General features: G+C 54.6%; 1 protein-coding gene across 1 annotated transcript; it reads left to right on the top strand.

The window, feature by feature from the left end:
- The first annotated feature begins 1,711 nt into the window (after positions 1-1,711).
- On the top strand, positions 1,712-3,335 carry LOC120712179 (antifreeze protein Maxi-like). The gene has a single exon (XM_039997898.1). The coding sequence runs from the start codon at positions 1,986-1,988 to the stop codon at positions 3,075-3,077; it is 1,092 nt and encodes a 363-aa protein (XP_039853832.1). The 5' UTR covers positions 1,712-1,985; the 3' UTR covers positions 3,078-3,335.
- Positions 3,336-13,668: the final 10,333 nt, after the last annotated feature.

A 13,668-nucleotide genomic window follows, 5' to 3' on the forward strand; every position in this document is an offset into this window, starting at 1 on the left:
CGCAGCTGACCGGGTATCAGCCTGCTAATAAGCCTTTGATTTGCCAAATCCCTTCGGAGACAAAGCTACATATAAATCACGAGGGAATTAAAACTAACGCCGTTCCTTTTTCAAATGCCGGGTAGTCTCGAGATATTTTTTATTCGTACTACATCTGAAATCGACAGAGTACTGTATCTCAGCCCGTTCTCCAGTTGCACGAGTTCGCATCTTATTTCTTTTCCCTTTTTTCTTTTCTTTTTTTTCGCGCTACAGGCCGTGGAATGTTTCGAGAGGGCCCCGTTGTTTTGTCTGGCCAGGATGGTGGCAATGCAAGTTGCAGAGATCTCCAAGTTGTAGAATTAAGCTGTGGTTGTTAACCACCGGGCTGAAATCCATGCATGCAAATCGTGACATCAAGAGGTTAGGTACACCGTACCTTATCCAGACCGTCGTCTAAGGGACTAATCGCATCACATGTCTTAATCTTCTTCCTCATTTCTAAGGCTGCTGGCATTCATGCGCACCACTAGAAAATTCTAGTCGCGGCGTGTTCTGCGATTTTTTTGCCCTTCCAGAAGGCAACAGGCGCCCAACCTGTGTAGCGTGTGTCGGGATCAGTGAGGTGTGCCAATAACTTCTGCACGTGTTGGCCCGTGCGAGCAGCAGGAGCGGTGAACGCCGAGCTCTGTCGCCGGATGTACGCGCGGGTCCGTGAGAAAATCCCGTCCTCCCAAAACTCACAGTCACAGTCTCACAGAGCAGGATGGATGCACTGAACTTGGCCCTGGCGGCGGAAGTTGTGGCCTAGTGGGCGAACCCGTGGCTGGGGTTTCACCCTTTCTTTCAGTCTCATGTCTGAACTCTGAACCGTCCGTCGTTCAGGTCGAGGCGGGACTCGAAACAGTCTATTGAAGCCAGCCAGTGTCGGCGGCTAAGGGACGCCGAGGAAGCTTTAGCTCCTGCCGCCGCCGCCGCCGCCGCCGCCGGGCAGTCCAGTCGCGCGTGGAACGACCGATCACCCACGTCGCCGTCGGTCGGTCGACGTGGCTCCAAGCACACCTCCCTTGGCAGCATGCCAACATGTGTAGACGAGCTGCAGCCACGAGAGTTAGAGCCTGTCACGTCCGATAGCGCAGTGTTCATGCGACCGTGCACGCACTCGGGATCGCCGTCGAGACTCGGGCGGCGCATCAGCTGCGGTTTTTTTTTTTTTTGAAGGGCGCATCAGCTGCGGTTGGCGCTGGCGTTCGGAAAAGATGCGGCCGGGCCCGGCCTCCCCCAGGAATTGGAGAACCGAGCGAACCCGAGGCCCCACGAGCCAGTCCACGTGACCCACAGTTTTTTTTTCGAATAAAGATCCCCACAGACAGAATTCCCTCCACCAGCAGCGGCCCACCCCGCTCCGCTCGTCACGGAGCACGGAAAAGGCTCACGGCACGGAACGGACCAACCCCCACCCGCCCCAATCGGGATTCCCTGACTTGCACTGTTCCTGTGACTTTTGAGTCTCTGTGGGCCGTCCGATCTGAGATGGATGGACAGGATTGATTGCTACAGTACCCATGCTACAGTACAAAACAGTGTCTTTTTGACCCGCACCACTGGCAGCCGGGCCCCACCCCCACCCCGAAGCGGAAGGCCTCGGCCACCCGCCGCCACCGAGCTGGCACGCTTGCCGTGCCGAGCGTGACTGGCGTGGCGGCGGCGTCGTGGAAGAATGAGAATTGGTCCGGCCTCCAGAAACCCTGACCGGTTCACCCTCGCCGCCGCGCTCCATCCTGCTGCCCCCTTTTATACGCGTGGCCCGTGCGGCCGGGCCGATCCATGCCTCGCTGCCTCCGGTCTCACGGCTGACGGCTTCCTCGAGCGTTCCATCCCATCCCCCGAATCCCACTTCGGCTTCCCTTTAAAACCGCGCCCCGCCGCTGCGCCGTCCGTCCGCGCGTAGCCATCGCATCATCGATCGCCGGGGTGGAAGCGGAATCCATCGATCGAGCGTCAGGATGGTGGCCGGGTTCCGCCGCACGATCTCCTTCCCGGCGCCCAAGTCCCCCACGCCGCCCGCGGGGGCCAGCGCCGCCGCCAGCGGCAAGTCCGCGGCGTACCGCGCCCGGTCCGCGAGCCTGCCGTGCCGGTTCCACCCGCTGGTGCTCCAGCTCGACGACGACGTCGCCGACCTGCGGGCGCTGGTGGCCCGCCTGGCGTCGCGGGCCTCCGCGGAGGCCGTGGCCGAGGGCGCGGAGCGGCTCGGGCGGGTGCTCGTCTCGCTCTCCGACCTGCTGCACCACCCGCAGGCGCAGGATCCGCTGCGCCGCCTCGCCCGCTCCCCGCTCGCCGAGCGGCTGCTGGACGACTTCCTCCGCCTCGCCGACGCGCACGGCAGCTTCCGCGCCGCGCTCGTCGCGCTCGCCGCACTCCAGGCCGAGGCCCGCGCCGCGTTGCGCCGGGAGGAGCCCGCCCGCCTCGCGTCGGCGGCGCGCGCGCTGCGGCGGTCCGGCCGCGACCTCCCGCGGATCGCCTCCGCGGCGCGCGCCGTGGCCGCCAAGGCGCCGCCCCCCGCGCCCGCCGACCTCCCCGCCGACGCCGCGGCCATCGCGGCCGCCGTCGTCGACGCGGCCGCCGCCGTCGCCTCGGCCTCCGCCGCGGTCTTCTCCGGCGTGTCCTGCCTCTCCGTCGCCGCCGCCACGGCGCGCGTCGAGGTCGAGGCCCCGCCGTGCTGGATGCCCTCGCCCGCCAGGTTCGGCGGCGGCACGCCGTCCGCCACGCCCAGGCACGTGGTCGTCACCACCAGGCCGGCCTCCCCCATGCCGCGCATTTGGTGGGTCGCCGACCTCATGCGGTGGATGTCGCGCGCCAAACGCCGGTCCGCCAACAGGCAGCAGCACGCCGATGATGGCCGCGGCGCCGCGGCCGAGGCGCGGTCCCAGCTGGACGCCGCCGTGGACCCGGATGAGCTGGAGCGGAAGACGGCGTTCGAGCGGCTCGACAACCTGGGACGGTGCATCGCGGACGTGGAGAGCAGCGGCGAGAAGGTGTTCAGAGCCCTCGTCAACACCAGAGTCTCCCTCCTCAACATCCTCAGCCCAGCCTTCTGATTTCCCGAACAAACCATCGGAACCCAGCAAACTCGATCAAATTTTGCGAGACCTTTGGATGGGATCTGTACATAGAAATGTGGTTTATGAAATATAGCAATGCTACGTTTTAGGGCGCTCCATTTTCTGTGTAATCATAGAATTCAGAGTTGGAGCGAGGGCACTAGTTGCTGAAAGATAGATACTTAAGAAATTTGTCAAGTGTCACTCTCTGTTTATGAGCTTGCATTTTCATGTAAGTTGTGCCGGTTTCTCTCATCTCTGTTACAGTTCCGAGACTGAAGGCCACATTGATCACTGAGGATCATATCAGTTGCGCCGATCTTTCATCTCTGTATAGTTCGGATACTGAAGGCCAGATTGATCACCGAGGAATTAGTTGCGCTGATCTTTCATCTCTGAATAGTTCGGAGACTGAAGGCCAGATTGATCACCGAGGATCATTTCAGTTCTGCCGATCTCTCATCTCCGAATAGTGCCGAGACTAAAGACCAGATGCCCAGATTGATCGCCGAGGATCTCGCGCAGCTTCGTGGCTGCTGCTCGTGGAGCCGAAAGCCTGAAGCGCTGGCGACTCGAGCCTCCAGAGAGCGCGTGTGTTCATGGGCAGCAGGCGCGTGCCCCGCGTCGTCATGCTCGCGAGGTCGAGGCCGCCGAGGCGGCTGCCTCCCGATCGTTGGTTGGGTTCGGTGAGGTCACGTGGACGGATCATGGACCGATGGCACTGGCCGATTCGAACGCGGTGGTGCCGATCTGCACCAGGCTTTTTCCAGCGCGATCCGCAGCAGCAGCGGCAGCAGGGGAGCCGGGAGGGTGCGATCAGTGATGTGATGCCCGCAGGCGCCGATCGCGCCGGCCCGGCGCGCACCGAGGGGGCGCCGTCGTGCCGATGATGGCGGTCAGGTGGTGGTGGCCTGCTCCTGCTTCGAGATGCCTGACCGTTTTCCGTTTTTCTATGCGTGGCAGCTTCGGAGGAATATCAGTGTCACGTTCGGCGTCCTTCCCATTAGATTATGACGGGCACTCTGAATTCCACCGCTGCAGATTCGTGCCCTTTTTTGCAAGGGGAACCGGCCCGGCCGGCTGCAGATTTCACGCAGGAGATCGATGGCAATTGGCGATCTGCCGTCTGCCGAGCTCCAGCTCCCTGGAGAAAGAAGAAACGGAGAGGACGCGAGCAGAGAGCGAGGTTAGGAGCAGGGTTCACCTAACCGGTGGGAACCGGTCCGGTTTGGGCCGGTATCAAACCGGTCCAAATTCAAAATTTAAATTTAAATTCAAAAAAATAAAAAATTCTCAAAAAAATTCTAAAAATATTTCAAGGTGCGACGAATCTAATGGTGTCAAATTTTCTCAAAAATTCGTTCATTTAGTATAGTTTGCGGGGATTTGAAGTTAAACAAAAAAATGTGCATACAAAAGTATACAAATACAATGTAAAAGTAGTACAAAAGAGGGTTGGAGGGTTCATTTAGACTAAAATATGTTATATAAATATTTATTTAGTATACTTTACGGGCATTTGAATTTAAATCAAAAAAGAAAAAAAAATTGAATTTGACCGGTTACCAGTCAAACCGGCCGGCAAACAGGTCACACCGGCCGGTATACCGGTCAGACCGGCTGGTATACCGGTACGAATCGGTTGAACTGCGCCATTTGAATTCAAATTTGAATTCCACCGGTTCCGACCGGTAACCGGCAAAACCGGACCGGTATACCGGTACCGGAGCCCGGCGGTTACCGGACACCGGTCGGATATTAAAACCCTAGTCAGGAGACGACCTGGAGAAGCGAAGACACGGGGATGGGAATGGCCTTCGTGGCAGCAACAGCGAGTCAGCGATGCCGCCCGCAGATGACCTGAACAACGGCCACTGTCATCACCGTTCAAGGGTTGATGTGGTTGGAGGGATCTTTTGACCCGGAATGAGCATATCTTCTCCATTTTCTCCTCGTTCTTTATTAGTCGATCACCTAACCCACCTGCGAGGCGGCAATAATACCACAATGAGAGACCGAAAAGGCGACCAGAGAGGGTGTGAATGGGAGCTGATAAAAAATTATCGCAATCGGAAGCTCGGCTTAAGATCCTAAATGCGCACCCAACCCTAGAGTCCTAGGTGAAGTGCAGAGTAGCTATAAAGAAACTACACTAACACAAAACAATCCTAAGAACAAAAGAGAACAATCGCGAAAGCAAACACGAAGAATAGCACAAAAATCGGCTCGGTATATGAACACCGGTGCAGAAAGTCTTCACCGGTTCAACCGATGTCACAAAGCCGGCAGCAAAGAAGAACGAGCACCGGTTGATCCGGCGTAGAGATTAACAAAGCGTCGGTTCAACCGGCGATAATACACCGGATGATCCGACAAAATCACACTCCAACGTCGGTGTAGTTGTCCAGAGCGGCCTCAAAATGATTGTCTAAGCACCGGTTGAACCGACGAAAACAAGTCCGAAGCGCCGGTACAGTTGTCCAGAGAGACAGTAAAAGTAACAACACCGAACACCGGTTTAACCGACGCTGCGAAAATACTATACGCCGGTGCAACGGGCCAAACAGCACACACTCGGTCTCTGGTGAAGCTTCACCGGTTGAACCGATGCATGTGGAACTAATGCACCGGTGCAACCAAGCAGAAAGGCCAAAAACCCTAAAAACCGAAACTTCTACTCACCGGTTGATCCGACGATCTTGATCTCAAGCGCCGGTTCAATCGGCGATAACGAAAAACCCAGCCCGAGCAGAACTGGTGTTTAACAGCCCGCGTCCTTTGGAAAACTCGATGATTGGAGGATCAAACCAAGTCCAAAGGAGCTCAAATTTTGCAGGCACGATCACAAAGACCTTGTGAACATACCCATCAAAGGAATCGATGAATCACTCTATGGTTTGGGAGGAATCGAGGAATTCCCGAGAAAGAACGGGGTTTTCTCTAGAACTCAAAAACTTCGAATTAAAGGGACTCGTGATTCCGCGTGTTTTAGCACTAGGCTAGATGGATTAGAATCACTTCAAAGAGTCACGTGATCATCAAGAAACAACCCCTCATCTCGTGCTCAAGAATCGATAAAGGAAAATCAAATTCGTCACAAACTAAGCACAAGACGTATGAGATTGAAACGAAATCAAAACCCCGGAGGGCACAAGGAGAAAAGGGCCTCCTTTCCCATTCAATCTCAGTACAAAGTCTCAAAAATCCATACCTTGAATCCTACTCCTAGAAAAGGAAGGGAGGAAGAACAGAGAGAAGGGAGAGAGGGCGTACAGGAAAAGAGCCGGTTGCACTCTGGGCGCTAGGCAAAAAGTGAGAGAGAGAGGAGAGGGGGTGAGGGGGTATTTATGGTGCCCACCCAGGGGTCCAAAATACCATTAGACTTAAACTAGAGACTAAAACGCCCGTAGGGGCTAAACCGAAAATATCTACATGATCTCATCCGACGGCCGAGGTTCTTTCTTCGAATCGAACTCTTCTCCACGATGCCGCCACGTAGATGAAGATCCGGTCCGCGGTTTTGGAGGGTCCGCGAAACCCGGGTAGGTGGCCGGTTTTGAGAAAACCGCAAAAATACACACGCTGGAAGATTCCCGCCTCCACGCCGTGGCCCTGGACGCCGTTCCCGCCTCGGCCTCCTGACGGCCCTAGAGGCCACCCGACGCCCGTCACCTCCTCGCCCGCAGCGAGGCCCTAGACGCCGTCGACGCCCGTTCCTCCGTCCGTCCCGAGACCGACGCCCGTGCCTCCACGACTTAGCGTCTTCAACCGCCGTCCGCCAGGTTGGTTTTGTGGCGCAAACCAAGAAATCCGCCTTCCGTCGGTGCTTGTGCCCTCGATCCAGGAGTGGACGCCATAGCTGCCGCCCGGCCTAAGCTCCGGTCCCGGCTGACCTTCATCGCCGTCCACCGCATGGTCCATCGGCCACAGCACCTCCACGGCAGCTCTCCGTCGACACTCGACGCCCGTGTACCTGCAACTAAAGACCAAGCACACGATCACACTGCACGGATGACAATTCACTCATCACAACCTGGAGTGAGTACTCCACATTCCTCAATATCCCCCTTGATGAGTGCATTGTCAACACACCATAATCGAACCAAGAGAGAAGCAAAAACCGAGAAGAACAAAGAAGACGAAGAATTTGAACAAGTGACAAAAGCTCGAAAGAATCAAGAACAAGTCACTTGACCAAGCAAAGATCGATTCCCTAAGACAAGGGCAACGGCTCGACGCAATCGATCAAACGCAAACATGACTCCTCAAAGATAGAGGCAGGGCTCGACACAGTCATGCCAGAAGCAAAGAGAAAACCAGGAGCTAAACAAAGCATAAACTCCCACTGAAATGCATTTCCCCCTTACCAGTGCAACTCTCACCACATGTATGCACTCTCAAAGCCCTGTGCACAACAAGTTTTTGAAACTCTCAAAAATCAAACAATTCTCCCCTTGTTCGATCACTAAACTTCTACCCCTTGTTGGCACATGCACACATCAAGGCTAAACAGACCTAAAGCTCCCCCTGAAACTGAGACTCCTGTAACATCCCAAAATTCACTAAATTAAATCGCACGCTAAAACCGTTTTCATCGTTGAGCTCATTTAGCCCCAAACCTTAATCCTCTCCCAGTTCACCCGCTGTTCTGTCATCCGACTTCAAAGCACCGACCAAACCCTTCCTCTTTTTCCTCGCCGCCGTCCCATCCCGCGCCGCTCGGCTGCCTGTCGCCCACGCGCGACCGCCCGCCGCGAATCCCACCGCGCTCCTCTTTTCTTTTTCTTCCCTCTTTTTTTTTCTTTTCTCCCCTCCTCCTTTTCCTTTTCCTTTTCTTTTCTTCTTTTCTCCTCCTTTCTTCTTTCCCCTTCCTTCTCCCCTGTTTCCTGGCTGTGCGCGCTCGTCCCTGAGCTGCCCCGCGCGCGTGCTCGCCCTGCCGCGCGCTCGTACCCACGCGCTCCGCGTGCCCAGGACGCCCGCCGCGCCGCACACCGCTGCTCGACGCGTCCCATCACCTGCTTCGCCGCGCCGCCCGCCGAGCGCACTGCTCGAACAGCGCCATTGCGTCGCGACACGAGCAAGTGGCCGGAGTGCCATTAATGGCGCCCCGCGATGCTCGCTAGCCGGCCACCGCCCCCGGACGTCGCCTTCCCCGCTTGCGGCCGCTGGCCCTGCCCCGTCCCATCCTTGCCTAGGCGCTCGCGCTCGCCGGCGAGCAGGGCTGGCCGCACACGCGGTGCCCCACTGCCATTAACGAGCTGCAGAGCTCGCAGCCGTGCCGCCCTCCTCCACCGCCTCTCCTTGCCTATAAAACGTGCCCCGAGCTGCTCTCCACGCCACCACCAAGCTCGCCAAGCCGCGCCACTCAGCCAGCTCTCGGTCTCGTTCGATTTCTTCCCCTGCCCCACGAACAGAGCCACAAACACCACCGTCGATCTCCTCGCCCAGGCTATTTTGGTCCGATTCCTTTCAAGGTGAGCACCTCCACACCTTCCTCTACCTGCCCCAACTCACGGCAGCCCCTCTCGCTGCCCAAGCAGAGCTCCCCACGAGCTCCGGGGCGCCATAGCCATGGCTGCAGCGGCTGCCATAGCCAACCTCTGTTTCCCATGCCCGGAGTCACCAAAATCGAACCCCCTCTCCCTCCTCTCTCTAACCGTGCTCTCAGTTTTGAGAATGGTGGCCGGAGCTGCCGCCGGCTCGAGCTCCAGTGCCCTGGCCATGGCGTCGTGGGCTCGTGGCCGGGAAGAAGAAGCACGACCTGCTCCGCTCTGTTATCTTGTGGGCACGAGTGGGTTTGATCCTTTGTGGATTTAAGTCATGAATGGTGGGCCGCTCAGCCCAAATGTCCACGCTCACGCACACAAACCATCCAAATACTCACGCACTCTGCTGCTGGTCATTCCAATTTTCAGAATTATTTAGACAGCCAGCCATATGTCCCACGTATCTTTTCCAATTCAACTCCGATTCCATTGATTCTTTTTCCTAAATTCCACCCAACTATTATACCATCATTTTCAGTGACCCTAGTCTCTGTCGGGCTTATTTTTAGAGTAGCACTAGCATCTTTAACAATCCCAACTAAGCCCTTCTCATTTATAAAGTAATCACCGCTTAATCCTAAAGCTCCGGATTTAATCCTTTAACTCGATGGGCTTATCATTTCATGCGCCAAAATAACTCTGATCGACCCGAAGCTTTACCACGCCTATCATAACTTAGTTTCGGCCATGCCATTCGGAAACCACTCGAAAATATTACTCCTATCTCCATATCTTAATTATTTCCGATTCGAGCTCAACGATAAATCTTTATTTTCTGTGTCTTGATTGTGTGCTTGTTTGTTTGCGTCGTAGACCACGGTGTGATCGAAGGAGAGCCCGCTAACGAGTAGTACTGCGAACAAGAGAACGAGGACCAGTTCCGCGACCCCGAACCCAAAGGACAGGACCTCCCCGAAGGCTACGAAGACGGCAAGTTCAATCCCATCCTTTGATACATGTTTCTGTCCTAGTTTTTATAAATACAACCCAATGGCCTGTTTTATAAAATTACATATGATTTTACTTGCATGAAAACATGGTTGGATAGCCACCCCTTGATTTGTGATGACCATTCCTTGACTACCTAGATTAATGTCTGATTTCGCTTGGACGTTAATCGATATTAGAATGCTTAGGACTTTACTCATAATACTATTTGATTTATAAAGAAAATGTGTGTGTGGGGCGGGTTAAAATGTGGATTTTCGAAAGATGAGTACAGACGGGATGGACGGCATTTCTGTGGGAATTGCCGATTGGTGTGCTTATGCCTGCGTGGCAGGGCAAGGAAGGGAGATATCCATCTTGTCGTGTCTAAGGACCGAGTTGGTGTTACGTCTCACCTAACTCCACTCTCGTGCAAACCACTCGACCGTTGAATGGGCAACGGCGTAGCATAAATCCCACTAGTTGGTGTGACAGCCATCAGGAGGGCTGAGAGCAACGGGTGACTAAGGAAAAGGGATAAGCCCAGAGTGACTTATGCCCGGTTATAGCTGTGTGAATGGTCGATGACCCCTTGGTGCATCCCGTGATGGTTAGTCAGGCTTAGCTATGGTGGGTAATGGCTATGTTGGGATCTACACCGACACTGCGGTGTTCGAGTTGTGGCATCCTACTTGTGGGTAAAGTTGCACACCTCTGCAGAGTTAAGAATCTATTCGAATAGTCCGTGCCCACGGTATTGGGCGAGTTACGGTGTGGTCTCACAACTAGTGTTTCTTGGGATGGGCTGGTGTGAGTTGTTTTGGAATTGTGTCCGGCAGTGGTGCCGTGTGCTACGACGGACGTGGAGTCCGGTAGCAGTTTTAAGACGTGAACTCCGTGTTGCTACAAAAACTGATTTCTAAAAGGGTTTTTTTTCTTTAAAATAAACCCCTGCTTAAAATATTGTTTTTCTGCAAATTAAACCGTAACCTTATCCTTGATTTACCTATGCATATTATTCTGATTTAACCCCTCCGTGGGTGTGGTTGGACTTGCTGAGTACGTTCGTACTCACCCCATTCTCACTTTTTACAGAAGAAGACCCAGACTTTGTTCCAGACGACGCCGAGTAGGGTTATCATTCTACACCCAACCTTGCCTGTGGAACCGGCCCTGTTGAGATGCCTCCGCTGTCGCAGTACTCTGAGCCCGTGGTAGACCCTATGTGGTTTGCGGTCTGGTGTTATGTTGTAGCTTGGTTAATAATTGTCATCATCTGTATCGAGTGTCCTCCAAGGTTTGTACGGTTTTGAACCATCTGATGTAATAAATGTGGCATCAGCTTCCTGGGACTAGTGCTTTGTATCACATTTAAGTCTTCTTTTATGAGGGGACGCTTCAGGTGGTATCAGAGCCGTAGGTTGGCCGTAGGACGTGACCCTAGGAGCGAAACCCGTTTTTAGACCCTTTACCTTAGGACTTTTCTATCCTTAATCCTTTCCTCACACAAACACTTACCTTTGGTTCTTGCCCTGTTCCAGATGGCTGACAATGGATGGATTGGCGGAATCTGTTTCGCAGAGCCCGGCCTTCCCAAGTTGTTGATACTCAGCCTGGAACGCATCGGAGTTGTGGATCCACCAGAGTTTCTCTATCGGGAGTACGACTCCAAGGGTACTCTTCGGTGTGACCTGATGATCTTCATAGCAAGAAGCACCCGCTATCCTGATGTGGACCCTTGGCTCATCTCCACCACTGGATTCCGTTTCCCGGATACCTATCGGAAAGCCGCCCGTAAAGCCCTGCGACGGCTCCGAGTGATCTACAAGCATCACCTTCAGCGGACTCCTATGGGGTTCTTCCCGCCAACTGAAGGAAGAGGACGCACCTGGATCGCCCGAATGAGAGGACTCGGGAGGGAAGAAGAAGATCTGGAAGACACTGTATCCCACCTGTCCATCTACCTCACCGGCCTGGATGAGCTCTACCGTGAGCAAGCAGCACAACTAAAGCAACAAGTTCACAGAGCAGAAAAGGCAACCCAGGAGCTGGATGAACAACGGACAAGGACCGCACACGCCGAGTATTCCCTGGCTGCTCTCCAAGTCCAAATGGATGAAAAAGAGGCAGAATTGGAAGAGCAGCGGACAAGGGCCGCACGTGCCGAGAACTCGCTAGCCGCTCTCCAAGCTCAGATGCGGAGGTACGAGGCTCGCTGGGGAATAGGTGGATGGATAGAAGAAGACGAAGAAGAGGAAGAACCCATGGAAACCCATTGGGATGTTGGCACTCAGACTGAAGAAGAAGAACCCGAAGAAACCCACTGGGATAAAGGAACTCAGACCGAGGATGATGTGATGGATCAGTACCTTCCACTGAAGAAGCGCTCCTTTAGAATTGAGGAAGAATCCCCATGATAGGAGTAGTCTCTAAGCTAGAACCTTTAATCATGTACCCAAGAAGTTGTACCCCATCATGATGCCATAAATAAAAACCATCTACCCCTTTGTACCGCAAATATTCGTGCAAGATCTTCACCCTATCTTTGTTTTCAGATGGCTGAGGAAGGATGGACCCAGGGCGACTGCCAAGCTGCACCTGGCTTCCCCAGCCTGTTGATCAACGCCCTGGAAAGCCTTGGCGTTACGGAACGCCCAAGGTACTACAGCAGAGAGTACGAGCATCATGGCACTCTCCGCTGCAGGGTGATCATAGTCATCGCCAGAAGTGAGCGCCACCCTAACTTCCAGTCGTGGCGAGTGACCGCTACGGGATTCAGGCACAAAGACACCTATCCCTTGGCTGTCAGAAAGGCACTTCGGTACCTATGCCGGATTTTCGAAGAACACCTAGCACCCACGCCAATGAGGTTCTTTCCGCCGGCCATCAGAACCCCTGTTTGGGAAGCCCGCATGAGAAGCCTGGAACGGCGCCGCCATGAAGTAGACCCTTTGTACCAAGTGGCTAACTATCTGGCCGCTTTGGACCAACTCTTCGATGAGCAGGCCCACCTGCTGAGGGAGCAGACCAATCGTGCCGAGCAAGCTGAACTCGCGGTGAGGCTCCAACAGGTCCGAGCAGCCCAAGCCGAGGCAAGAGCCGCAGCCGCGATCAGCAGTGAAGCAGTTGCACAGGAGAGCCTCAGGCAGGCCCGAGACCGGTGCATGCAAGAATGGACCAAAAGTGGGACCCCAGTTCCGGCCATCGGAGAAGACCATGTTCTACTTGGGACACCCGTCATAGGATGGGGAACGCTCTTTGGAAGCCCTCGAGCTCCACCCGAGAACCCCGAAGGGTCTACTGCTGTCAGAGAAAGGGAAGTTGCTGCTCAGCCCCAAGAGAACGGGAACCCGGAGGACGACGAGCCGTTTGTTTCCCCGGAAGCACGTACCACCCCAGAAGAAGACTCGCCCCGCGAGTAGAGTGTCCATCCCTACCCTGTTGTTGTACCCTTCTAGTCCTTCCAGTTTAAGTTGTATTCCTAGTTTGAACCTATACCCGGACGTGTAGTACGCGTTCTAGTCCTGTTCCTGTGTTGTACCCTACCTCGCTTTAGTAAAAGTTGCTTGTTTGCCTTGTTGTGTGCTTGTGGTGTGTGTGCCTTTCGGCAGAAGGTTAATTCTGTTTTTTTTTCAAAAATACGAATTAAATAACTTAAACATCACCTAATCCCAATCTCACAAAAACCCTACCAAATCTGCAGATGGTTTCCCGAAGCGTCACGAGGGCCTCCTGTGTCAGGGACCCTGTAGCCGCTGATGCAGGAGTACGCCTTAACGGGCAAAACCATCCTCAGGAAGAACAAGAAGTGAGTCAGGGCAGAGGAGAAAATCAGGATGCACAGCTACCACCACCACCACCCTTCGTGGACCTGGCACAAGTGATCCATAACCAGACTCTCATACTGGAGACACTGGCCAATGCTCTAATGAACAGGCAGCCACGAGAGCAGACCTTCAACGACAAGCTAACAGCCTTTCTGAGGGCCAAGCCACCCACTTTTGCCGGATCCAGCAACCCCTTGGACGCAGATGACTGGCTCCGCGTGATCCAGAGGAAGCTCGAGCCGTTTGGGTGCCAAGATCGGGATAAAGTCCTCCTGGCAGCACATCAAC

This window comes from Panicum virgatum, chromosome 1K (assembly GCF_016808335.1).
Source record: "Panicum virgatum strain AP13 chromosome 1K, P.virgatum_v5, whole genome shotgun sequence".
Taxonomy (NCBI): Eukaryota; Viridiplantae; Streptophyta; class Magnoliopsida; order Poales; family Poaceae; genus Panicum; species Panicum virgatum.

Bases quoted from the DNA above. Each gene is read 5' to 3' on its own strand.
- LOC120712179 (XM_039997898.1), top strand. From the start codon at position 1,986: ATGGTGGCCGGGTTCCGCCGCACGATCTCCTTCCCGGCGCCCAAGTCC.